We start from the raw sequence: 25,113 nt of genomic DNA on the forward strand, positions 1-25,113 counted from the left end.
TTTTAAGCTGTGATAGGTATTCTTTTTTACACACTGAATAGCACGACGGAATAGTTATTTAGCTGATCACTGATAACTGTGATAACTTGGTGATTTGGAAGTAGTGCTGTGGCTTAAATGATATTTCAAGATGTCCACATTAACTGTACCGTGATATGAAAATATCTGTCTTGTGTGGGTAACAAAGGCACAGGGCCTACTGTTACTATGACTTGTTGCTTTCATTCATAGTTGAAGGCAATGCCAGTTAGAGGACCAGGAAAATAAAGAAAGATGTCGTTTTCCCATCCAAGTTCACAGACCTCAGATTGAGAACCCCTTCCTTAGGTGATCTCAGTCTCATTAGTCCTGTGGCATTAACTGTCATCTAAATGCTGACAACTCCCAAATTTCTACCCCAGCCCAGACCTTTCCCCTCAACCTGGACTCAGATCTCCAGTTGCCGTCTGTTGGGCACCTCGAGGTTAACGGGTCTGACCTTGAGCTCTTTATCACCCCCGCTGTGGAACCTGCCCCTCCCATGGCAGCCCCTTCCCAGATGATGACAGATCTGTCCTTGATGCTCCGGCCGAAAACCTTGAAATATCCTTGACTGCTCACTTCTTTCCTACACCGCATCTAATCCATCTGCAAATCCTGTTTGTTCTGCCTTCAGAAATAGCCTGAAACCAACCAACCCCTCTGAGCCCACCTGGTTAGAACCATCCCAGTCTCTCTCCTGCATTACTAGGACAGCCTCCTAGAATCACAGTTCCCCACTTTGGACTGTTCCCAACTGTAGAATGTTAAGTTCCACGAGGGCACGATTTGGGGTTGTTTGTTTCTTAATTTCTTCTGTTTTGTTCAACAGTATCCTTAGTTCCTAGAACCATGCCTGGTTCATAAGAGTGCCCTTCTAATATTTATTGACTGACTCACTGAATGAATATGTAACATCTTGATAAATCATAGTTTTAGAATAAAAAACAGTAATCAGGGACTTCCCTGGTGGCGCAGTGGCTAAGAATCCGCCTGCCAATGCAGGGGACACGGGTTCGAGCCCTCATCTGGGAAGATCCCACATGCCGCGGAGCAACTAAGCCCATGTGCCACAACTACTGAAGCCCCCGGCACCTAGAGCCCGTGCTCCGCAGCAAAAGAAGCCACCGCAATGAGAAGCCTGTGCACTGCAATGAAGAGTAGCCCCCGCTCGCCGCAACTAGAGAAAGCCCGTGTGCAGCAATGAAGACCCAAAGCAGCCAAAAAAACAAAAAACAGAAATCATTTGGGAGCAGTTTCCCTGCATGTTCTCACTAAATCCTTCCCAGCAACTTAGGTAGGTGTATCATTATCTCCATTTTACAGATGGGAACACTGAGGCTGGCAGGTGAAACTAGCTGGATTTAAACCCAGGATGTCCGTTCCAGAGCTCATGCTCAGCCTTCATGCCTGACTGCCTCCCAGGATAAAAATTCTCCCGCCAACCCCATACGTCTGGAAACACTGATCCTGATGATGTCTGTGGTTCCCTCCTGGATTCCCAAGCCTGTGCTTCAAGAAGGGCAAAGAGCTCAGGCTCTGGGAATGGCCGTCCCTCCAGCCCACGACCAGATGAATCCTGGAAGGGTGGAGCGACCTCAGTGTGGACTCTCTCTTCTGTCTGCGCTTCTGGCAGAAAGCACTTTGGAGGGTAGTCTGAGCCCATCAAGGAGCAGGATCTCTCGGATAACGAGGTCCGTTTATCCTTCCTGCCTCTGGCCGTTGAGCTGTCCACTGGCTGTTTCCTGTTTCCCTGCCTCTCCCCACCCCATCGGATGGGAAATGCTCCAACCTGCAGGGACTGGGTGGCTGCCCTGCCAAGATGCAGGATGAGGTATAGTAGCCAAAAGTCAGGTTGGAGACGGACCACCTGGGTTTGAGTCTCAGCTCTGCCACCTGCCAGCTGGGGGATGTTGGGCCGAAGGGGACTTCACCTCTCTGTTCCTCCGTTTCTCCAATTGTAAAATGGGGACAGAAATAGTATCTGCCTCATTGGGTTGTTGTGGTATGTCATCACCTTCTAACCCAGTGGTTCTTAAAGTGTGCCCCAGGAACCCTGGACCCCAGACCATTTGCACGATAATACCAAGACATCATTTGCCTTTTAACTCTCGTTTTCTTCCTGGTGTTTCTGACGGGCACAGAGCATACCCACAACCATCTAAAAAGGGTATGAAAAGGCTCCCCCACTTTCTGTGTGCATTTCTACGTGAGGTTGGATTTTTCACAAAACACAACCTGAACAATGAATCACGACAGATCGAATTCAGAAGTAGATATGAGAATCCAGCTGTCTCCTGTTAAACCAGATACTTAAAGATATTTGCTAAACTATAAAACAGTCCAGCTCTTCTCACTAATGTTATTTTGTTGGGGGAAAGTATATTTATTTATCCTTTTGAAATACATATATTAATACTAACAAGTAGGTTTGTTATTACTATTTTTAAATGAACTCATATGTTTTAAATTTCTCAGTGTTCATTTCTAATATGGTAACTATCGCTAGACATAATCAACTCCTTCACATCCTCAATAACAGTTAAGAGTCTGAAGGGACCCTGATACTGAAACACTTGAGAGTGATTGCTGTTGACGAGCACTGGCCTGGGGCCCTTCTTCAGCTGTGCAGGAACCCCCTCCACCCCCAGGGAAGCCCTGCCCCATGTGGATGGAAGAGATCCCGATTCAGCCCACCAGACGCCACAAAATCAAATAGAAAGATGACAATTTAACAATTCCACCTGCTCTTCTGCTCTAGGACGGTGCACCCTGGGTGCTGGGCGACAGGAATCTGTGAGTCCCTCGGTGGGACAGGATTCCCACAGGCCTCCCATCACCTGGGCATTCGTTGGTTCCATCATTTCATCATTTATCCCGCAGATATCTATTGAGGCCTTTGTGCTTGCTGGGCTCTGTCCTAGATGTAGAGATACAGTGGGATCAAGGCAGGCAGAAACCCCTGCCCTCATGGAGCAGGTGTTTCAATTGGGCAGGCAGGTGGGAAAAGCCACAAGACAAATTTGTCAGGTGGTGCTAAATATTGTGGAGAAACAAAGTCAGAAGAGGGAGAGCCAGGGGCAGGGAGAGGCCATTTTAATAGGATGCTTAGGGATGTAACCCAATAAGGTAACATTTGAGCAAATACCTGGGAAAGGTGAGGAAGTGGTCCATGCAGGTGTCTGAGGAAGATGCTTCCTTCAGCGGGAACAGCAGGGGCAAAGGCCCTGAGGCAGAAATGAGCCTCAAGGGCTGGGAGGACAGAAGGAGGCCACTGCGGCGGGAACAGCATGGGCTAAGGCAAAGCAGGGAGACGAGGTCCAGGACGGAGCAGGAGACAGATCACGTGGGATCTTGTGGGACACGACAAGGACCCTGGATCTCAGTTCAAGTGTGAAACGTAGCCGTTGAAGGGTTTGAATTTGGGCTTGATCTGTGACTTAACAGGATCCTTCTGGTGACTATGGAGGTTGGATGGGAGGCTGGAGCTTAGAGGTTGGGGTAGGGAAGCATCAGGACCAGGGAGGAGGCCCCAGCAAGGTCCAGGCGAGAGAAGGTGGGGGCTTGGACCATGCTGGTCCCAACGAGATGTAGGAGGTGCTCAGTCCTGAGTCTGTTCTGAACATGGAACTACTGTGATGTATCGTCAATATATATATCAGTGAGGGGGAGAGGGCAACTGAAGACCGCTTTGGGGTGTGTGGCCTGAGCAGCTGGCTTTTACCAGAATGTGGGGAGAGAAGCAACTTCAGGGGAACCAGTCAAAACTCCAGTTTGAAATGCCTGTTTGGCATCAAATGAATTGATCTGAAGGAAAAGATTAAGTTTTGTTAACCATCCAAACGATACATAAAAATGGCCAAATATTATCATCTCACTGGGAGATGGATAAACACATGAAATAATCTGGAACTGGAAAGTTTGTCTGTCTTGTTCACCATTTCACCCCTAAGACATAGAACAGTACCTGGTGTGTAGTAGATGTTCAATAAATATTTAATTAAACAATGGCAAAACGTGTGAAAGAGGCACGGGCCAACTGGAATTTGGAAGAGGTCATGGAGGGTGAAGACCCCTTTGTGTTTTCCCAAACTCCTTGCCTGTGAAACGGGGTGGTTTATCCTGGGAAAGATGGACTTTTCCAGCGTTCTACTTCATTTTTCACTGACCTTTCCGAATCGCTTTGGCAAACATTGTTTATTGTCATTGGCTCGGCTCCGCGCGCAGGCCCATCTCCGCTAATAGATGTGTGTCATGCTCAGCCGGTGTCTTTGTGCGGTGTCAACATCCTTCCCTGAGCTCATTACTGGAGTCTCCAAGGGGCCTTGTCATTTTCCAAGATGCCGTCGAATCTGGTTTCTAACAACCATTTTCATTTCTCCAGAGACCTGAGTTCTCATCACACACACACACACACACACCCGCCCCCGTAAAGGCTATATTTTGGGAACTCACAGTTCCTTTTTTTGGAGTTCTTACTCTTTGACGGACATGATCTCATTTGCTGTGTCCCCCATTTTACAGATGAAGTCACTGAGGCTCAGAGAGGAACGCTCATCTGCCCAAGGAGGCAGGGCTCAAACCCTGGCCCTCCAGATTCTGGAACCCAAGTTCCTCAAAGCCACACCGCACCCCTGTCCCCATCACCAGAGACCCACGTAACTTTTGAAACTGTACACCCAGCACAGAGTTTCTTGACCTCGGCACCACTGGTGCTTTGAAGTCAGATCATTCTTTGCTGTGGGGCTGTCCTGTGCACTGGAGGATGTTTAGCAGCATCCCTGGCCTCTACCCACCAGATGCCAGTAGCACCCCCCTCCCCTAGTTGTGACAAACAGAAAAGACTCCAGACATCGCCAGTGTCCTCTGGGGGGTGCAGATCGCCCCAGTTGGCCTGATACATGTTCCCTGTGCTTTGCACATAGACAGGCTTCGGACTGACATCTCCACCACCTCCATGTAGCCTTTTTCCAACGTGTAGCATTCCCTCCTGCAGAGGTTGTGATAGAAATCCCTTCTAGTAAAACATTTGGCTGCCACTTCTGCAGCCCTCCCAGGGAGGGTGTGAGGCTTAAGACACTGGACAGGGGCAGCCTTGCACTGCCCTACCTGTGCCTCCCCGAAGTCCATCGACCCAGGCACCCTGTCAGCAGCTATCACTGTGTGGGCTAGGGCTACAGCACCCAGAAAAGGCCTCTGCCTTGTGGACCCAATATCCTTGGGGAACTGATGATAAACAAGAAAACAAACACGCCTACAGGATAATTTCAGAGAGTACTGAGTGCTATGGAGAAGATAAATAGCCTGGTGAGAGGGCTGGGTGGCCTTAGGCAAGGTGATCAGAGACACCTTCTCAGAAGAGGTGACATCTAATCTGAGACGTCACAGTGAGAAGGAGCCAGTCCATGTGAGAAGGGAGAAGGCAAGTGTCCAAGGCCGAGGGAAGAGCAGGTGCAAATGCCCTGAGGTGGCAGTGAGTTTGGAACGTTTTAAGGAACAAGAGGCTAGGAGTGGCCAGAACAGTGAGCAGAGGGGTGAGTGATGGCAGATGTGGGCGGAGGTAGCAGGACAGGCGGGGGAGTCACTGAAGGGGAATGACAAGAAGGGTGTTGGGTTCAGAAGGGTCCTTCTGGCCATTTGGGGGCGGGGTCTGGGTTATAGGGACAAAAGGGGAGGCACCAAGGCCAGGTGGAGGCCATTTCCTCTGTACGCAAAGGCATGAGGATGGAGGAGCAAAAGACACATTTCTCGTTGGGGACTACATCATCCTGATGGCCTTGCCTCTTTCATTTGGATTCCCAAACACTGGATCTGAGGATTCCGACTGCAGCTTTTGAGCAACTGTCTCATGGGCGGTGTTACAGAAATCCAACCCTTTCTTCCACTTTTGAGTCTCCTAGCTCAAGATTCAGAGTCCCGGGGCAGAGTCTGATTGGCCGAGTTCAGACATATACCTGCCCCTTGGGTGGGGAAGGACACCTTGATGGACACTTGGGACCCTTGTATTTAAGAGGAACCAGGGGTGTAGTGGCCATGGCTTTTCAGGGGTCACCTGAAAGAGAGAGACAGGGAGTGTGTGTCTGTGCGTGCACGCACACGTGTGTATTCATGCATGTGTGTATATATTGGTATATTGGCTCCAAATTATGGGGGAAACTACCAATCAAAATGAATAAATATTTAATGAAATGTTTATATTTGGATATAAATAGTGAAATGTAGCATGATCAACCAGTCCATTCCAGAATTTTTTTTTTTTTTTTTTTTTGCGGTACGTGGGCCTCTCCCGTTGCGGAGCACAGGCTCCGGGCGCGCAGGCTCAGCGGCCATGGCTCACAGGCCCAGCCGCTCTGCGGCATGTGGGATCTTCCCGGACCAGGGCACGAACCCGTGTCCCCTGCATCGGCAGGCAGACTCTCAACCACTGCGCCACCAGGGAAGCCCCCAGAATATTCTGACTCAGTTATTTATCGATTCTCTCTAATGTAGGACGTGGGCGAAGATGGTGTGGGATGAATGTGTGCTCAGAGACGCCAGTGTCCTTGAAACAGCCCTGTTGACAGTTCCATCCAGATGTCCCACAATGGGGGAGGGGAGGGTCCCAAAGGTGGAGGTGCTGTCGGTCCCGCTCACCGCCACTTGCTAGGTACTTGGGATGTGCCAGGTACAATTTTCTGTTCCGTACACATGTTGGGTCTTCCGCTCCCCGTGACAGCACAGAGAATGACCCGACATGCCTGTTTTACTCCAGCTGCCGAAACCCTTCGTCTCCCCCGTATGCAAAGTGATGCCTCCATCTGCCCTCCTGTACCAGGTTTACCGCCAGCTAATATCAGTCTCAGGTCGCCGCAAGACACAGTTTTTACAGACCACAAATGCAATCATTACGAGGCAATTTCAGTTAGAATCAGGGCTAGGAGAGATAACAGAAGGGCCTGGTTCTCCCATCAGCCTCTGAATGGTTCCCCAGCAGCACTTAAACTCAGACACAGGAAGAAAGCAGCAGTCAGGAGGGGAAGCAGGCGCTCAGCTTTCCGACAAGAGCTGCCTGCCCGGGCCTGCAGGACCAGGAGAGAGCGATAGGGCGGGACCTGGGGGATGAGAATCCCCTCTATGTGGGGAGGGGGAGAGGCTGCGTTCTGACATCTGTCTCTGCAGGGCTTCCATTAGACATGGTGTTAACGGAGGAAGAAGTTGGCCAAAAAGGGGGATGCGTTGGTGCTAATGAAACTATAACACTTAGTGGGCACTTGTCATGTGCCATTTCTAAGCAATATGCATATATTAGTTCTCCCGACCACCCCAGGAGGTAGATACTGTTGTTATCCCCATTTTATAAATGGAGAAACTGAGGCATGGAGAGATTAAACAACTTACTCAAGGTCACACAGCTTTCAGTGTTGTGGAATATCTCCAAGAATCCCTTTAACATCCCTTCCCCTGGGATATCTTCCTCCTTGTCATCACAACCACTTTTCCTCATTTACATCGATGATTAAGTTCACCTTTGGCTAAGTTCGTTCAGCCACTTGTCTAGAGTTTCCCAAACAGTGAGTGTCAACATTCCCACGGTCAGCTCCACCTCCTCTGTGACTCCATTGACATTCAACTCAGCTTTCAGTTTCAGCGTTCAAACTTTTCATTTCTTTGCTGCACTTTCGCCTCTGGTGGCCAGCTGTCTCCTTTTGATAATTCACTTTTGTAAAATGTCTTGTAGGTGTATCACTGGGAGACAGGGAGGCAACACAACTACTTGCGTTGCTGTCTGCACGTGAACTGAATAACAGGTGGACAGTAACCAGTCACTGATGGACCTTGCAAGAGGAGGTGTGGCTGATCGTGATGGGCATCTGTTATTGACACAGTGATTTGTGGACAGAGGAGCTAGTAGTGAAATTTGTACTGCATGCAATCACAGTTAGTATGCTGCCATAGCCAAATTTGAACCGTGCTGTGGGAGACTGGTATCATTTAACCAGTGTAGAAACTGACATTTGTGCATATCGGGACCGTGCAGGGGCGAGGACAGCCCGTAACTGGCGGCTCCTGTTCTGTTGTCGTGGCCATCCCCCTTGTGTCACTCCTTTGCACTCTGGGGCCCACACCACCCTGGCCCAGTTCAGAGTCTACTTCTGCTGCACTGGCATCACCACTCCAGGTCACCACAGCCGTGTTTCAGATCCCAGAGGGACCCTTCACCCCATGCGGGGAAGTTTGCTCTGCACCCAGGGTGAGAAAACTTTTCCTGCAGAGGGCCAGATTGTAAATATTTGGGACTTGCAGCCACATGGTCTCTGTTGCAGCTACCCAACTCTGCCATTGCAGTGTGCAAGCAGCCATGAAGGCATGTAAACAAGTGGGTGTGGCTGTGTTCCAGTGAAACTATTTACAAAAACAGGTGGCGGGCCAGATCTGGTTTGCCAAAACCCTGCTTTACACTGAGCACCTCACTGTCTTCTCCTTGGGTCTTTTAATTGCAGGTGAAAGACCTCAACCCAAAGTGAATTAAGCAAACAAAACAACAACATAAGTGGAGTGGTGGGATTTATTGGTTTACCGAACTCAGGGTTTTTCACCCTTGGCACTGCTGACATCTTGGACCAGATAATTCTTTTTCCTGGGGAGCCATCCTGTACATTATAGGATGCTTACCAGCATCCCTTGCTTCCACCCACTTGATGCTGGTTGTGACAACTAAAAATGTCCCCATTGTCCAATGTCCCCTAAAATTGGGAAACACTGTAGCTGAAAATGCTAGCATTAAAGGTGGCTTCAGGTAAGAGTGGACACGGGGACTCAAACCAGCATATTTCTCTCTCTTTCCACCTCTCTCTCTCTCTCCATGTCTCCTTCACTCACCTCTGCTGCTTTCTTCCATGTTGCTTCACCTTCAAACAGACTCTCCCCTTCTTGGTGGCAAGATGGCTGCCAGCAGTTTCAAGCTTATATCCCACCAGCTTCAAGCCCCATAAAAGAAAAACTTCTTCCCAGTAGCTCCCTAAAATCCCAGGGCTGACTCTCATTGGCCCACCTTGGGTCACATGCCTACCCCTGAACCAATGGCAGTAGCCAGAGGAATGTAGAGCTCTGATTGGTCAGGCTGAGATTATGCATGCAGCCCTGGAGTCAGGAGTTAAGAGCAGCCATGCATACTTGCAGAAGGAAGCGGTGGTACCCAAAGAATCGTAGTTAGGACGAGGCAGGCAAAACAAAAGTCTCTGTTGCCAGGTGTAAATTTCTACCCAGTGCCTGGTACACAGGACCCAGTAAGTGCTCTGTCCCTTCCGTTGATGCCAGCCCTGCATCCTAGGGGCAGCCATCAGCCAGCACGTTGTCAGTGGTGTTTCCTGGCCTGGCATTTAATTCCTCTTAATCTGCCTGCCAAGTTGTTACACCCCCGCAGCAGCCCCCAGTTTGCTCTTCCTTTATACCATCCCAGCAGCGAAGGCTCAGCGACTCCAGTCTCCAACCATGACATGGGCTGTATTTTTAATCTTGATTTTAATTCCAGCTCATTCTCCTGCCTGTATCTCCCAGTCCCAGTGCCCCAGGGGCCCATGCTAATTTGCTTCTTGCACCTCAACTGGTGCCGGAGTAACCATTTTAAAAACTGCCTTGGTGAAATCTAATCAAGTGAGAGCAAAATCTAATTTGGCACTGAAAGCCTTTGACTGAAGCCCTGTTTTTTAGGGCCTTGTGGAGGCTGAATAATAAACTCTGGAGTTTTGAAGGATTGGGGGTTAGAAAGAGGAGGGAGATGTGAAAGAGAAGATTCTAACAGAGGAAGCAGCTCCGGATGTGTTGACACCCATGGCATTGGAAAATAATAGGCAGGGGTGGACTTCCAAAGTCACCCCACCTCCCACCCCCAAGAAATGTCTATCCCACCAGCAGGGCCAAGAATTTAGGCCTTTAGCATTTCAAGTTACACATTCATCAGAAAGACCTTAGCCTATATCTTCAGGAACAAACCAGTAGGAGCCTGAGCTGGGGACTGGAGAGACCTGGGAGGGAACCTTGTTCCCCCAGTGGGGGATTCAGTGAGCCTCCTTCTCTGGGCTTTCGTTCACTCTTCTGCAAACCAAGAGAGTGAAGTTCCGTGCTTCTGAAATGACTTGTGGTCCTGTCTTCCCTTCAAAATGTGTCAGAAGCTGTGTTTCCAGGAAAATGCACACGAAATGAAAAATCTGGCATGTAATATTTCAGGGGATGTGTGCCCCCAAGCTTGTTCCTGCCTCAGGACCTTTGCACTTGCTGTTCTTTCGGCCCGGAGAAGTTTTCCTTATATTCCCATATTCCCTCTGACTCATTCTCATCATTCCTCAACCCTGACTACCCAGCCCAGTGGTACCTCCCGTGGTCTGTCTCTGGCCACTTTGTTGCATCATCATCCTTTATTTTCTTCATCACTGTTGTCACGATCACCGCCATCTTTATTTGTCACAGTCCTCCTCCCTAGAATGTGAGTCCCATGAAGTCAGGGATCCTGAGGGTCTTCTTTACTGCTGTGTTTCCAGTGACTAGAACAGCTCCTGGCATACCTTAGGTGTTTAATAAATAGTTGTTAAATGGATATATTGATCTTTACATGCCTGGGACACTGATTCTATTATTTACTTAATATTTTTCTCTCGATTGTTTTACTCTTTTTACTTCAGTTGTTTGAAAAGAAAACGTTTGGAGCTATGAGGGGATGCTTATTAAGATCACCTTCCTCCTTGCTGAAGTTTTGAACCAAATGAGAAATAAAATTAAGGAGTCAGCAGGTGGAAGCCAAAGTAGTACTTTGAGGAATCTGATGAAGTCCAAGTTGGAGGATCTGGCTTCCTTCTGAGGGCATTTGGGCTTCCTGATGCTAAACTCCAGAGTCAGACAGACTTCTCACTGAGCCAAGCCCCCTTGAACTAGCAGTGCCTGGGGGTAGATCACTCCCCACAGGAAGGCAACGGAAGGATTGGGTTACGTGTGTCCAGTTTGTCCCACCAAACTCACCAGACACATATGCTAAGGGTCAGCAAACTGCAGCCCACAAGCCAGATCCGGCCCTCCATCTGCCTTTATAAATAAAGTTTTATTGAAACACAGCCACACCCATTTGCCTGTGACTGTTTCCCGCAACAGCAGAGTTGAATAGTTGCAACAGAGGCTGTCTGGCCTTTGAAGCCTAAAATATTTACTCTCTGGGCATTTACAGGAAAGGTTTGCTGCCCCTGCTGTGTCAGCCTTCCCCAAGGCAGAATAGGAGAGAAAGGAAGAGGCTAGGCGTGTTATCAGAGTAGAGCTCCCTACCTATGGAAAGAAGCGTCGGGAGTGGGGAGTAAGGTTATTGAGGTTTGGGAGATCTTGTTTCCTGGACTGTGCTTGGTCTCCAGGGGCCTTCTCAGCTCTCACAGTGTGGTTCTTTTACTGATGGGAAGGAGGTGCTGAGTTACTTAAATCAGGGTTTTTCTCAACTCCAGGGTATTGACATTTTGTGCCAGATGATTCTCTGTAGTGGAGGCTGTCCTGAGCTCTGTCAAATGCTTAGCATTCTCCCGGGCCTCTGCCCGCTAGATGCATCCTCTTCCCCAGGTTGTGACAAACCTAAAATGTCTGCAGACACTGCCAAGTGTCTAAGGGGCAAAACTGCCCCTGGCTGGGAGCCACTGCTTTCCGGGGGCAGACGGAGCAAGTGTCTGTGCCACGTTCTAGAGAAGGAGGCTCAAGCCTTCAGCTTACCTGATGCTTTTATGCTGCCTCTTACCTCCAGCCGGCATCTCCATCCTTGATGCCCCAGCACCCAGCCGGGACATGCAGTTGCTGTTGAATTGGGCACCCATCACCTGGTTACGTTTCACTCTGTGCATATTGGATGTTACCCAGGACTCAGCCAGGGCAGCCGGTTTCCCAGCTCCCCTGCTGCCCAGGGCTCCTTTCCGTTTATTTTTGCACTGTCCTACCACGTGAAGGGAGGCTCCACCCTGGGCCTTCCCCCGAGGCTGCTGGGGGTCTTCCCTTCCTATTTTCACCTCCTCCTCGTGCCCACATCCTTCTAGGAAGCAGTTCATCAGCTCCTCCGTCATGAGCACTCACTTCCTGGTCCTTCGTGCCAGGGGAGGATTTCATGGAAACGCTTGCCTTTGCCTAGAGCCTGGGGGATTCTGGAATCCGGCTGCTTGGGGTCTGAGGGGTCTTCCTACCCCTGGGCAGTGCCAGCCATCTGCCAGGTGTCCAGGAAAACGCCACAGAGGGCTCCAGCTCCATGGCAGCCTCTCCTGGCCCAAGCCTCTCTTCTCTGGACCAACAGGTCTCAAGCAGCCCTTCATGCTTTCTAGAAGGTTCTAAGTGGAAGGGCCCATCTCACCTCTGCTGGCATCATAGCAACCCTGGCCCACTCCTCCTTCCTCTATGCATGTTCACCTCCCCGTCTGTCTCTTCTCATCTTGGGCTCTGAATTGACACCTACTAGACCCTCACTTTTTGCCAGGAGTGGTGCTAAGCACTCTGCTTGCAGCATCTCTTCCAATCCCTTCCATAGCGCCGCTCTCTTGGCAGTGGTTCTCTGAGTGTCTCGGAGCCCCAGTGCCCTCATCTGGAAGAGAGGGCTGGCCTAGTGCCTCTGTCTCTAGAAAAACTCTCACAGATTTTTCCATTGCTAAAAAATGGCTTTATAGGTTATAATTATTAAAAATCACACTTGCTCACTGAGGAGAAAAAAAGTATCGCAAAGATCTTGTGTTACCTCACCACCCACAGAAAGTTCGGGGGTGTATCCCCGTCCAGATGAATTAGGGTGATTCTTTTTTTAAGTAAGCTTTGCTGGTGGTGTGAAGCACGCCTGCAGAGACGTGCACTTTAGCCGCTCTAAATGCCCAGCTCCATGGAGTTTCACCAACTGAACCACCCGTGTTCCAGCAAGAAATAGAACAAAACTATCATCACCCCAGAAGTCCCGCACCCCTTCCATCCCCCTCGCCCCACATCCAGCAATAGCCACAGCTTTTCTTCTCAAAACCGTAGATTCCTTTTGCCTGTCTTTGAACTTCGTGTAAATGGGATCATACTTTTATATCTGCTTTATTTCTCTTAACACTGTTTGGTTGTTGTGATGTGTTCGTGTTAGTGAAAGGACACTAGTTAGGAAAGGACACTAGTCCTTCTTATTTCTATGTCATATTCGGGTATACAAACATGCGGTGTATTTCTCCATTCTTGTGTGGATGGACATCTGTTTTGTTTCTAGTTATTTGCTATTGTCAGTAGTGCCGCTATGAGCCTGTCCTCCCTGTGACTTTTGGCGAACCTAGGAATGCATTTCTTCTGAGTGAATACCCAGGATGCAAATCGCTGGGTCAGAAGGTGTGACTGTGGTCAAGTTTAGCAGACGCTGCCGAGCAGTTTTCCACCGCGCCTGGATCGGGCTGCACGTCCACCGGCAGCGTGTGAGAGCTCCAGATGCCCCATGCCCCCACCTACAATCGGTCTCGGTCCATTTTTCTAAATGTTAGCCCTTCTAGACGCCATGTAGTAGATAGAATCCAATGGGGTCCATAAACTTGAGTGGGAAAAAATGATGCTCTGGTTTTCACTGACCTACGACTGACACTAGACATTTGCTTCAGTTCTGAATGTAAGCCCCTAACCACGGTGCATTGGCAGAATCTATACCGTTGTCATTGTAGAAATCGCTGGTGTTTCAGTATTCCGTTGCAGTTGCTGTAGGTGTCGCAAAATCAAATATTCTCACTCATCACTACTTTGAAATGATCGTTCCTTGCAAGGTCTTGCATTTAATCTTCATTTTTTTTAAGGACACGTTACTATATGGCAAATTCTCCTAATATTTTGATAACTGTATTTCAAAATACTTGATTTTCTCTGTAATCTTATATATTTTATTTTCTGCACGTGGGAACATTTGAGAAGGGGGTCATAGGCTGCACTTGCCTGCCAAAGGGCTCCGTGGCTCAGAGGGCAGTGCTGTCGCCAGGCTCTGGGCCTGCCATGGTTTAGAAATGGCTGTCGGCTGACGGACAGAGAAGGCTTTTGCTCTCTGTGTGCTCACGTGGCCTCCTGGTCCTTCTCCCCTCCAGCTTTCTTTGGGAAGTACCTTAATGAATACAACGGCTCCTACGTACCGCCTGGCTGGAAGGAGTGGGTCGGCCTCCTTAAAAACTCCCGCTTTTATAACTACACACTGTGTCGGAACGGAGTGAAGGAGAAGCACGGCTTTGACTACTCCAAGGTGAGTCCCCCTTCCTGGCTGGGAGAGGCGGTGGGGCTCGGCCCTGGCGATCACGACGCGGGAGCCCGACTACCTGGGCTCGGACGGCGACACTTATTACGTGTGTGACCTTGAGCGTCTTACTTACATCCTCTGCTTCAGTTTTCTCATTTCTCAAATGATAGTCTCTGTTTCTAGGAGTATTGTTTTATTTTTCATGTTTTGAAATTGAAGTAAAGTTGATTTACAATATTGTGTTAGTTTCAGGGGTACAGCAGAGTGATTCAGTTATATTTTTCCAGATTACTTTCCATTATAGGTTATTTCAAGATATTGAATATAATTCCCTGCGCTATGCAGTAAATCCTTGTTGCTTATTTGTTTCATGTGTGGTGTTTGTTAATCCCGTGCTCCTCATTTATCTCTCCCCCCATCCCCCCATCCCTTTCCCCTTGGGTAACCATAAGTTTGTTGTTCTGTGTCTGTGAGTCTGTTTCTGTTTTGTATTAGATTCATTTGTTTTATTTTTAGATTCCACGTATAAGTGATATCACATATCTGTCTCTCTCTGGCTCACTTCGCTAAGTGTAATGCTAGGTTTATCTCTGTTGCTGCAAATGGCAACGTAAGAGTGTTGGGTTTTTTCAGTTGAGATATATTTGACATACAACATTGTGTAAGTTTAACACGTACAACATGCTTATTCGATACGTGTGTATAGCGCAGTGCGATTGCCGTTGTCATGTTAGCTAAACCTTTATCGCGTTGCATAATCTTTTCCTTTCTGTGGTGAGAATAGTTAAGACCTAGTCTCTCTTAGCAAGTCTGATGTCTATAATACAGTACTGTTGCCTAGAATGACCATGCTGTGCATTAGATCTCCAGGACTCACTTATTTACTAGTTGTAAGTTTGTCCCTTTAAACAACATCTCCCCACTTCTCCCACCCCCCGCCCCTGGTAACACCCATTCTACTTTCTGTTTTTATGAGTTCAGCTCTTTTGAATTCCATATACAAGTGATATCACACAGTATTTGTCTTTCTCTGACTTACGTCACTTAGCATAATGTCCTCAAAGTATGTCCATGTTGATGCAAATGGCAGGATTTCCTTCTTTCTCGGGACAGAATAATGTTCCATTGTGTGTGTGTGCGTGTGTGTGTGTGTGTGTGTGTGTGGTGTGCCAGGCGATATGAGGGTACTATTTTATAACATTTTGCCAAAGCAGAACTTTCTTACAGAAAGTGTGCATATAGAGTGTACAGTTCAATGAATTTTCAAAAACTGAGCAGACACATGTAACCAGCACTCACGTAGGTCATGAAGTTCCCCTCATGTAACTCCCAGCAACCACCCCTCCCAAAAGGACACCCATTACTCAGACTTCCAGCATTGTAGACTAATTCTGTATCCAGCTTTTGTTGCTTAACACCCTGTTGAAATTCCCATGTTGTTACGTGTGAGTGTAGATCCTTCATTCTTGTTGTATAGCCTTCCATTGTGTGATTATACCTTAATCTCTTTGTTCCCTAGGACATACTTTTTCTAGTTCTGATTTGTTGAACTGAGATAAGGTAAGGAGCATAGATCCTAAGTGAATTTTCAGGGAATTTTCACACGCCTGTGCATCTGTGTAAGTGCCGCCCAGGTCAAGCTGTAGAGCATTTCCAACCCCCAGCAGGTTCCCTCATACGCCTTTCCAGCCAAAACCACCACCACCTCTATTTTGACTTTTATCACCGTGGATTGGTTTTGCCTGTTCAGGAACTTCACATAAGTGGAATCATATCATATGTGCTCTCTATATCAGGCTTTTTTCACTCAACATCACGTCTGTGAGATTCATCCACATGGTTGTGTATATCAGCCACGTGTCCTTTTCAGTGCTATGTAGTATTCTGTCGTATAAATAGATGACAGATATTCATCTATTCAACGACTGATGGATATTTTGGTTGCCTCTGGTTGGGTCTGTTATGAACTAAGCTGCCGTGAGCATCCTTACACGTGGCTTTTGGTAGACATATGAACCCATTTCTTTGGCTTATCCACCTGGGAGTAGAATTGCTGGGATATAGGATACGTTACATGGTTGGACCAGTTTACACTTCCCAGGCAGAAATGTTTAGGCGTTCCAGTTGCTTCACATTCCTGAGCACAGGTATTGTCTTTTTTATTATAGCCATTTGGCTGGAGGTATAGTGGTATTTCATTGTGGTTTTTCCACAGATGTTTTTGAGGATCACATGAGTTAATACATGTAGAGCATGAGAGGAGACCATTGCATATATAGTAAATATTCAGAACATATTAGTCCAGGTCAGGACACCAAACTTGCTCTGTAAAGGGCCAAATACTAAATATTTTAGACTTTACACGCCATAGTCTCTATTGCAACTGCTCAAGTCTTCTCTTGCAGTGCAAAAGCAGCCATAGATGATATGTAAACCGATAAGCATGGCTGTGTTTCAGTAAAACTTTGTTTACAAAAACAGGCAGGGGGCCTGACCTGGCCAGTGGGTGGTAGTCTCCTGACCCCCGGCTTAGATAATGATGATGGTGGTGGTAAGGAGGGAGAGACTGACACTGACGGTTCATCCAAACTTACCATTAAAAAATATATATCTGGAGACTCACAAATATTCCTGCCCCAACTAAATCTTCAGAATCAGCTCCGGCATCCCACCACAGCAGATACATTATTTCTCCGGTCTGTCAAATCCACCTCTTTCTCTTCCCCATTCCCACTGCCGCTAGCCCTGGGCCTGACTTACTGTTGTAACCAGGGTTCTCTGATGACGATTCCTTGGGGCCTCCCTCTCGTTGTCTCTAAAAAGCCACGCAAGGCTCCTAGGCAGAAGTCACCAGGGGGCAGGCCGTCACGCAAACAGGAGAGCAGGCTGGGAGCAGGTGAGACAGCATGGAGCGGTGGGGACTGTGGAGGACTCAGCTGTCTAAAACGGGGCAGCAAACTCTCGGATCAGGCCTGTCTGTCCCACGTAGCATTGTGGGCCCGAGACGGCCAGGTTTTCTGATTTTTCAACAGAAGCCACAAATTTGTATATTTTTCTCCCGTGAAGTCTGATTTTTAAGTATTGGCAGGTAATTCAGACACCTCTCAAATACTGCATGAATCAAGGTCACCTGAGGCCCAGACCTGACCCATGGATTTGCAGCCCATTGTATTGTTCTGCTACCCATTGCTCTCCAGGGGCTGTGCAGTGGACTGGGGGTTCAAAGCCCGACTCTGAACATAATATGTGCTGTTGGATATGCTACCCATTCCTAAGAGCCTCAATTCCCAAATCTGGAAAATGGGCACATTCTAGCATCTTAATAATGCGCATTTCTATTTACTGAGCACCTACTGTGGTCCAGGCACTATGCTGGGTGTTTTATGTACAATATATCTAATCTTCACAACAGCCATATCAAGTGAGTGGACTAGTGGGAGTTGATTACATTAGTCATTTATTCCCTCAACAAGTATTTATTAAGAGCCTACTATGTGCCAGGTGCTGAGTATCCAAGGGTGAACAAAAACAGACCCAGGTACCGTCCTCATGGAGTTTGTGGTCTAGCAGTGGAGGTGTGTTATGAACTGTGAAGTGATGGCCACCTGTATTAAAGTCAGAACACCACACACAGTGTAGAAGCGCGCGCGGACACACACACACACACACACACACACACACACACAAGCACATCAGCCCAATCTCCCATTTTGTCATCCCCAGTATGAGCCATTTCAACCAGACCAGCCTTGTCAGTTGTTACAACCATCTCAAAACCTTTACTAGTGCTTCCCTGTCCTGAGTTTATCCAAGTTTTGTCTGTCTTTTCTTCCATGAAACGTTTCTGGATTACTCTAAACTATAGGAGTTATCCTTTTTTGAATCAGACTGGCCTCTTTCAGTTGCTTGTGAGCAGAAATGAACAAAAACTCAAATCAAAATGGCTTAATTGAAGAAGAAACGTATTAGCCTTTTTAACTGATCCAGCAGTAATGGCATCACACATGGCTGGATTGGGCAGTGGTTTCTCACTCCTTTATATTCTGTTTTCTTCTCTTCGACCTCATCCACAGACTGTATGTCTGTCTCTCTTCTCCTGGTACCAGTATGGCCATCCTTGCATCCTCTCAGCTTCCTGCCCAGCTGCAAGCATGGGTGTCTCCTTCCCAGGATTCCTAGCTAGTTTCATTGGCTCTGGATCAGTCACATGTCTGTCCCTGAACCAACCAGTGTGGCCAGGGGAACGCAGTGTTCTGATGGGCTGTAAATCACATGCTCCACTCCTGACCCAGAGGAGCGGGTAGCAGGAGCCCTACCATTGAGCTCAACCCTGGAACATCAGCTGAGAATAGAGCCCCAAATAAAAATGGAGAGTTTCCACTGGAAGGAGGCTGACTATAGATGCTCAACAGCCAAAACACACCCAATCCCACTCACCTTCTGGGAACACCAGCACACCTGGGGAGCCCTCCCACCTTTGACAGGTAATCACCACCCACGTGTCCCCTTCCTGAGTGTAAGTCTGATCAGTCCAGGCCCCAAGTGGCAGACATCACACGTGACGTCACCTGGGCAGTGCCCTCTCCCTGACCCTGTGTCCCCCTCTGCACATAGTAGGCCTGCCTTCAGGAACTCCCGAATGAATTGATTCCAAAGTCCTGGCTGGGGGGGATTTAGCAACTCTGCTGGACTCCTTGGCAATACAAAGCACAGTCTCTCAATGCAGAACACACCTTTTCTCTCCTCCCAGCCTCAGTGCAGGCAGATTCTCCAAATACCCAGAAAAATCCACTCCCTCCTTTTTAAAATTCCTCACCATGTCCACGCCTGGCCTCAGCACAGCCCAATAATGAAGTCATCCAGGGATACTCCATCCCCTTGGCGCTGAGGGTGGGACACACAGCTGCTGCTTTGTCCCCCCATTTCCTACCATCCATACATCTCAGCCTGTGAATGAGAGGAGCCCCTGTGCCAAAGGTGGGAGAATTCCTGGAGCCCCAGTTACCAGAGGCCTGGAAACAGAGGGGTGGGGGGCCCTGTGGGGTCAGAGCTGGCTCAGGTCCAGAGTTCAACTCCCAAGGGTAGCGGTGGGCAGCGGAAGCCAGAGCACCGGGAGGGAACAGGAGTGAGCTTGGAGTTTCCAGCTGAGGCAGAGCTGCGGGGCGGGAGCCCCACGCTCTGGGAGGCCCAGTGCCTCCGTCAGGTCAGAGCATCATGCTGACACTGACCTGGGGGGCCTCGGCGGGAAGCCCAAGTAGGGAGGAAGTGGCAGCCCTTCCCAAGAGCCCCTCAAAAGGTGCTCTGAGGACTCTGTCCCACATCGCTAATCCCAAAGGTGGGCAGATGCCACCAAAGGGGTCCTCATGGCAGAGTGGAAAGAGAGGCAGTGATGTTGAGAAAAGAATAATGTAGAGCCAGCACTAATGGTCGAAGAGGGCTGGAGAAGGCAGCAGAAGGGAGATAGGCGTGACCAGGTCGGGAGATGGAGGAGGGTCCAGGTGAGTCGGTGGGGGGGGGGGGGGGGGCTCTGCAGAAATGGCAGTCCCCAGGAACCCGAGTGCATCCACCCCTCAGCCCAGCATGTGCACTTCTCTCTCTCTCTGTTCTGGAGAAGCCTTCCTTGTGTGCAGAGGGGGTATAGCCAAGCTGTTGGCTGCAACTTTGCCATGGAAAGAAATCAACCAAGAAAGCCCAGTAATGCGGGAAGCGACTGAATGACCGTGGAGAAGTCTGGAAAAAGACAAGGGGGATCTGTGCCTAAAGCCATCAGAAAAGCTTAGGACATAGGCTGAGTGGGAAAAGCAAGTTTCAGGACTCCTTCAGGTCCCTGGTCAGATGTTACCCTCCTAGACCACCCTGTATTCAGGGTAACCCCCCCTCGACCCCCCGTCACCACTGATGCGCCAGACGTATATACATATCATGGATTCATGTGCTCATCGTGCTCTCATTCGAACACAAGGCTCATGAAGACAGGAATGTGCGTTAATCTCGTTCACTGCTGTGTGTTGGATGAATGAATGAATGTACAGGGTGTGATAGGATTAATGTAAAAAGATGCATAAAGCAATACACTCTAGCATATGTAATAACACATCTGGAGAGACACTTCTTTCTCAGTAGAGGACAAAAGAGGCCAAGATTGGGAGTGGGGATGAGAGGAAGTCAAAGGGAACTTCAGCTTTGTTTGTACCGTTTTAATTTTCACAAGGATAATGCAGGCATTGTGATTCCTGAGGACTGATGGCTAACACTCTTTTAGAGGGTATCACGCACCAGATACCGCTGGAATCGTTGTACACGAATTAACCCATGCATTTCTCACCAGAGCCTATGAGGTGTCTGCTGTTACTATTTCCAATCACCAGAGGAGGAAACTGAGGCCCAGAGAGGCTAAGTAACCAGGCCACACAGCTGGTAAGGGGTTCGTTCAGGATTCGAACCCAGGCCATCTGGCTTCAAAATCCATTCTCTAAACTACAGCCCATGGGCCAGCCTGCCAACTGTTTTGCTACAACCCTTGAGCTTAGAATGGTTTTTACATTTCTACGCAGCTGAAAAAAATCAAAAGAACAGCGATTTTCATGACATGTGAAAATTACATGAAATTCAAATTTTAGTGCGCGTGGATAAAGTTTTACTGCAGCCAGACGCGCCCATTCATTTATGCAGTTACTGCTTTTGAGCTTTAATGGCAGTAATGAGTGATTGTAACTAAGACTTCTGGCCTGCAAAGCCTCAAATGTTTATCATCTGGCCTTTTACAGAAAAGGTTTGTTGAGACCTGCTGTAAACCACCATCTACTCCTCCCATTAATCTTTTTGTTTGTGGGGGAAAAAAAAGAGAGAAACCAGGGAAAAAACACAAAGGCCTGAGCTCTAGCTCTGAATAAATTGCTTATTAGTTTTGTGGCCTCAGTCTCCCTATCTGTGAAATGGGCATGGTGTCCACTTCGCAATGTTGCTATGAAGGTCAGTCGAGCAAATACCTGGTAACAGTAAGAGCCAGTGTCCATCGTGGGTTCCCTCAGTACCAGCCTCCGTGTTAAGTGCTTTATTCACTTAGCAAGTCCATGTCAAGTGCTCTTGGCACCATCTGAACAAGGGACTGTTATTGGGCCCATTTTCGAGATGTAGAAACTGAGGTGCAGAAAGGCATTGTTTGCCCACAGCTAGCAGGTGATAAAGCTGGAACTTGAACCCAGTGTTTCTGACTCCAGAGCCCTCACCCTTTGTAAAATGATTGCTCCTTAGAGATGTGAATCTCTTTTAAACACAAACTGCTGCAGGAGCTTCCGAAGGTGAGGGATCAGCATCATGATTGGGAATGAAAGTTGGACAAACCTGCTGCCCAGGGAAGCCAAGGGCTCGGGAAAGGAGACCCTCTGTCACGCAAGGTTGACTTGCCAAGTGAAGAAAATACGAAGAGGTGGGCTTGGGAGCTGCCACCTGAGGCCGAGACAACCTCCCCTCCTTGCTCCCCCCCACCCCCACCCAGCCTTCCACCAGCTGTCTGAGAGTAAAGCCACAGGTTTCCCGGCACAGCCCTAAAGCCACCCAGTGGTGCTCGGGTGGGGCTTCCCAAGCAGAAAATTTAGTCCTGGGAGCCAGGGGACTCTGATCTGGGGAGATGTCCTGTGACATATGGGGTGAACTGGCTTATCTCACCCAAGTTCAAACAAGAGGCAGAAACTCGGGCTTCCACGGGGCAAAGTGTGAGCAACTCCCACCAGCACCCACGGAAGACACGTTTCTCCCCACACCCGGACCCAGACAGAAAGAGGGGCTTCCTGTCAGCCACGCCCCCCTCTTGTCCTTACAGTCTCTGCCCCCCGCCTCCACCCCTCCCCAATCCCCCTGCTTCCTTCTCCCCTCTCTTAACAGCACAGCTTTTCCGCGCCCTACATGGGACTGTACCCTGGGGACAGGGACCCGCAGCCACACACCCACCCCTAACAGGGAGCCCAGCGCCCCGGGAATAGGCACCCAACATCTAAGTGAGCTCAGAAGTCATAGCTTCAGCAACAGAAACAGTGGCAAAGGCCAAGCCTGGGAAAGAGGCAGGGAGACTCGCAAGCCCACCTGTCACTGGGGTCCCCAGTCCCCAGGAGCGCCCCCCTCTTCCTTCCCGAGAAATCCTACTGGTAAATGACTGCTTGAGGAAGACAGCCCAGGGCCGCAGGCTAGCAGTCTCTTCGGATGCACTGCGGTTCCTCTTGGCTAACTGAGCAAATTGTCGAAGAAGGTCAGGATGGTGGGGGAGGTGGGGATACGCCCTCCTGGGTGTCCGGCAGGGTGTCCTTGTCCCTGGCTGTCTGCCAGCTGTGGTTGCGAAACTCTGAGCAGAAGCAAAGTCCCCAGGACCCTGGCATCACTGCCGCCCTGCACAGGTGTGGCCAGGAGTACGGAGGTGGGGAGGGGAGATCTAGCTCCCGAATACCCAGGTGTGCCCGCCTCACCTGGGAGGTGGAGTGCGCCTGGCCCAGAGCCAAAGGGAGGCAGGGGGTGACTTCCTCATGGTCTATCGGCCAGTCTCCAGCTTCTAGAAAGTTCACCTTTTGACCTGCATCATCCTCCCACCTGTCTCCCCCTTTCTGTGAATAACTCTGAATTTCTGACTGAGCCCAGGCACCCCAGACTCAACCTGTTCAAGGCTGAACTCTGCATTTCCACCCTCACCCCAACATTCTCCTGGACCCCCATCTCTGCACCCTTCACCTAAACCAGAAAGCAGGGGACGGGGGTGGGGCCTGACTGCCCCCTTTCATGCACCCCACACATCCAGTCAGTGGACATGACCTATCTGGGGGGGTCCACTCCCAGCCGTCACTGGGCAGTGCCACCACTGCCCTGGCCCAGGCCCCGGCCCCCTCTGCCCTCCCTCTGAGCCAGGACTCAGCTCACGTATTGGGACCAAGGGCTGCTTCTCACTGGCGCAACCCAGGCTCATGCCCACCCCCGGAGTCAGGACGGTGTGGTCCCCTCCAGTCCACATGGGTGGATGGAGTACAGGCACCACTGTCAGATGCATTGTAGACGCCCTAATGCAGCCAGAGGGGACCAGCAAAGGCTTAGCGTAGGAGTGGCTCTGAGGAGGACCAGGAAAGATAGGAGACTCACGGACGTGCAGAACATCTGCCCCGCCCCCGGGATGGCGTAATGTTCCCTGACTCCTGCCGAGAGCTGGCTGCGTGCAGGGCACTGTGTCATGAGCTTTAATCTCTCGGCACTTGAAGCCCTCTCACACCAGCCTTGAGGGGCAGACATAGTAATCACCCCGCACGCTTCCAAATGTACAACGTCACAGAGACTGTTGGAGCCCCTCCGACACCCTTCCAGCTCTATTCCTGTCCCGCTGCCCCCTCCCAGGGAGGTCCTGTGGTGGCCGCTCATTCCCACACATGCATTTAATTCTTTTATTCCATATGCAGACATCTCAAACAATATAAAATATTGTTTTGTGTTTTTAGACTTTATATCAAGAGTATCATATGGTACATAGCCCTCTGCATATCAGGTCTGCGAGATGTATCCATGCGGATGCGTGTAGCTCTAGTTTATTCTTTTTCACTGCTCCGTCATTGCATTGTCCTGGTGATGGATAGTATTGGTGGCTTTAAAAAAAATCATGTTTAATCACAGCCAATCAAGCACATATATGGTTCTAAAAGCGAATAGTGAAAATGGGTTTATTATGAAGAACAGCAGCTCTCTTCCCGCCCCTCCCCACCCAGGGTCCCAACCCCTCCTTTTCACCTAAGAGAGTTTTGCAATGTTTTTAGATCCACTACTAGTTACAAGGTATTTCTAACGCCTTTAGATCATGTTCCACAGTTATAGCAGCAGCTCTTTGATTTGTGTCACATAGAATGTTATTTTTAGGTAATGGGTTCTACAGGACCCCCTCATAAAGCCTTTTTTTTACTCCCCAAAAGTATTCATAAAAAGTATTCAAGGAAAAGTATATAAAGTAGCAAGTGACTTTCTCCCCTCTCTCCCCTTATCCTGGTCCCCAGTTAGCACTTTGGTCCTGGATTTTCCCTTGGTGCTCAAAAGCATATGAAGGTAGGGGTTTGGTTTCTCCTCTCTACCCTGCCTCCTACTCTCTCCCACAAAAAAAAAAAATAGAATCTTCCAGAGTTTGACTCTGTAGCTTGCTCTTTCCCTTAACAGTGTATCTTGGACAACTTTCTACCTCGGTAACTACAGACCTGCTGCCCTTTTAATGTCTGCACGGCGCTGCACAGTATGAAAGCAGTGCAAGTTCATTATCATCTTCCCATTACTGGTCACTGTGATGCAGTGACTGTCCTTGTGCACATAGGCATAGAGCACGAATGTCCCTGGAGGCAGGTACCTCTAGAGGCACAGGTACACCTGGAGTATGTATGTATTTGGTACAGTTCACTTCAGGGTGGAAGCTGTAGCCACTTCTTCACCTTTCTCTTTTCTCTAAAATAATATCTCTTTTTGAAAGTTATCATTTTGGACAGAGCTGCTTCTGGAGAAGCAGAAAGCAAATTTTTAAGAACTCATTACCTTCATAAGAAATCAGCAGCTAAAGATTTACCAAATTCAGGAAGAGTTTAGGCAAATCTCAGCTTCTTAGCTGAGCTTTTAAAGCCCTTGTTTCCTGTCCATCACTTTTCCTCCCACTCTTCTCTCCTCCTGCCCAGTATCTAAGTGGGTCTCACTTTTCTGGAGACGCTACTGCATGCCTGTGTTTGTGCTGCTGCTTTGATTGTCCCGGCATTGTACCTGATGATTGTTCACCCTCTTTCTATTCCTCAAACACAAGGCAAGTTCATTCCTGCCTCAGAGGCCTTGCATTTTCTGTTCCCTCTGCCTGGAACACTTCCTCTAGATCAGTGATTCTC

General features: G+C 49.0%; 1 protein-coding gene across 5 annotated transcripts in view; it reads left to right on the forward strand.

Moving 5' to 3' along the window:
- SULF2 (sulfatase 2) overlaps nucleotides 1-25,113 on the forward strand; it is a 138,744-nt gene that overhangs the window by 74,948 nt on the left and 38,683 nt on the right. For all 5 annotated transcript variants that reach the window (XM_029221366.1, XM_029221368.1, XM_029221369.1 and 2 more), the window contains one exon: nucleotides 14,091-14,242. In XM_029221366.1, the coding sequence (XP_029077199.1) occupies nucleotides 14,091-14,242 (152 nt within the window). The remainder of the gene's footprint in view (nucleotides 1-14,090; nucleotides 14,243-25,113) is intronic.

The sequence above is a fragment of the Monodon monoceros genome, unplaced genomic scaffold (genome assembly GCF_005190385.1).
Source record: "Monodon monoceros isolate NGI ecotype Baffin Bay Population unplaced genomic scaffold, NGI_Narwhal_1 Super_Scaffold_13, whole genome shotgun sequence".
Classification (NCBI taxonomy): Eukaryota; Metazoa; Chordata; class Mammalia; order Artiodactyla; family Monodontidae; genus Monodon; species Monodon monoceros.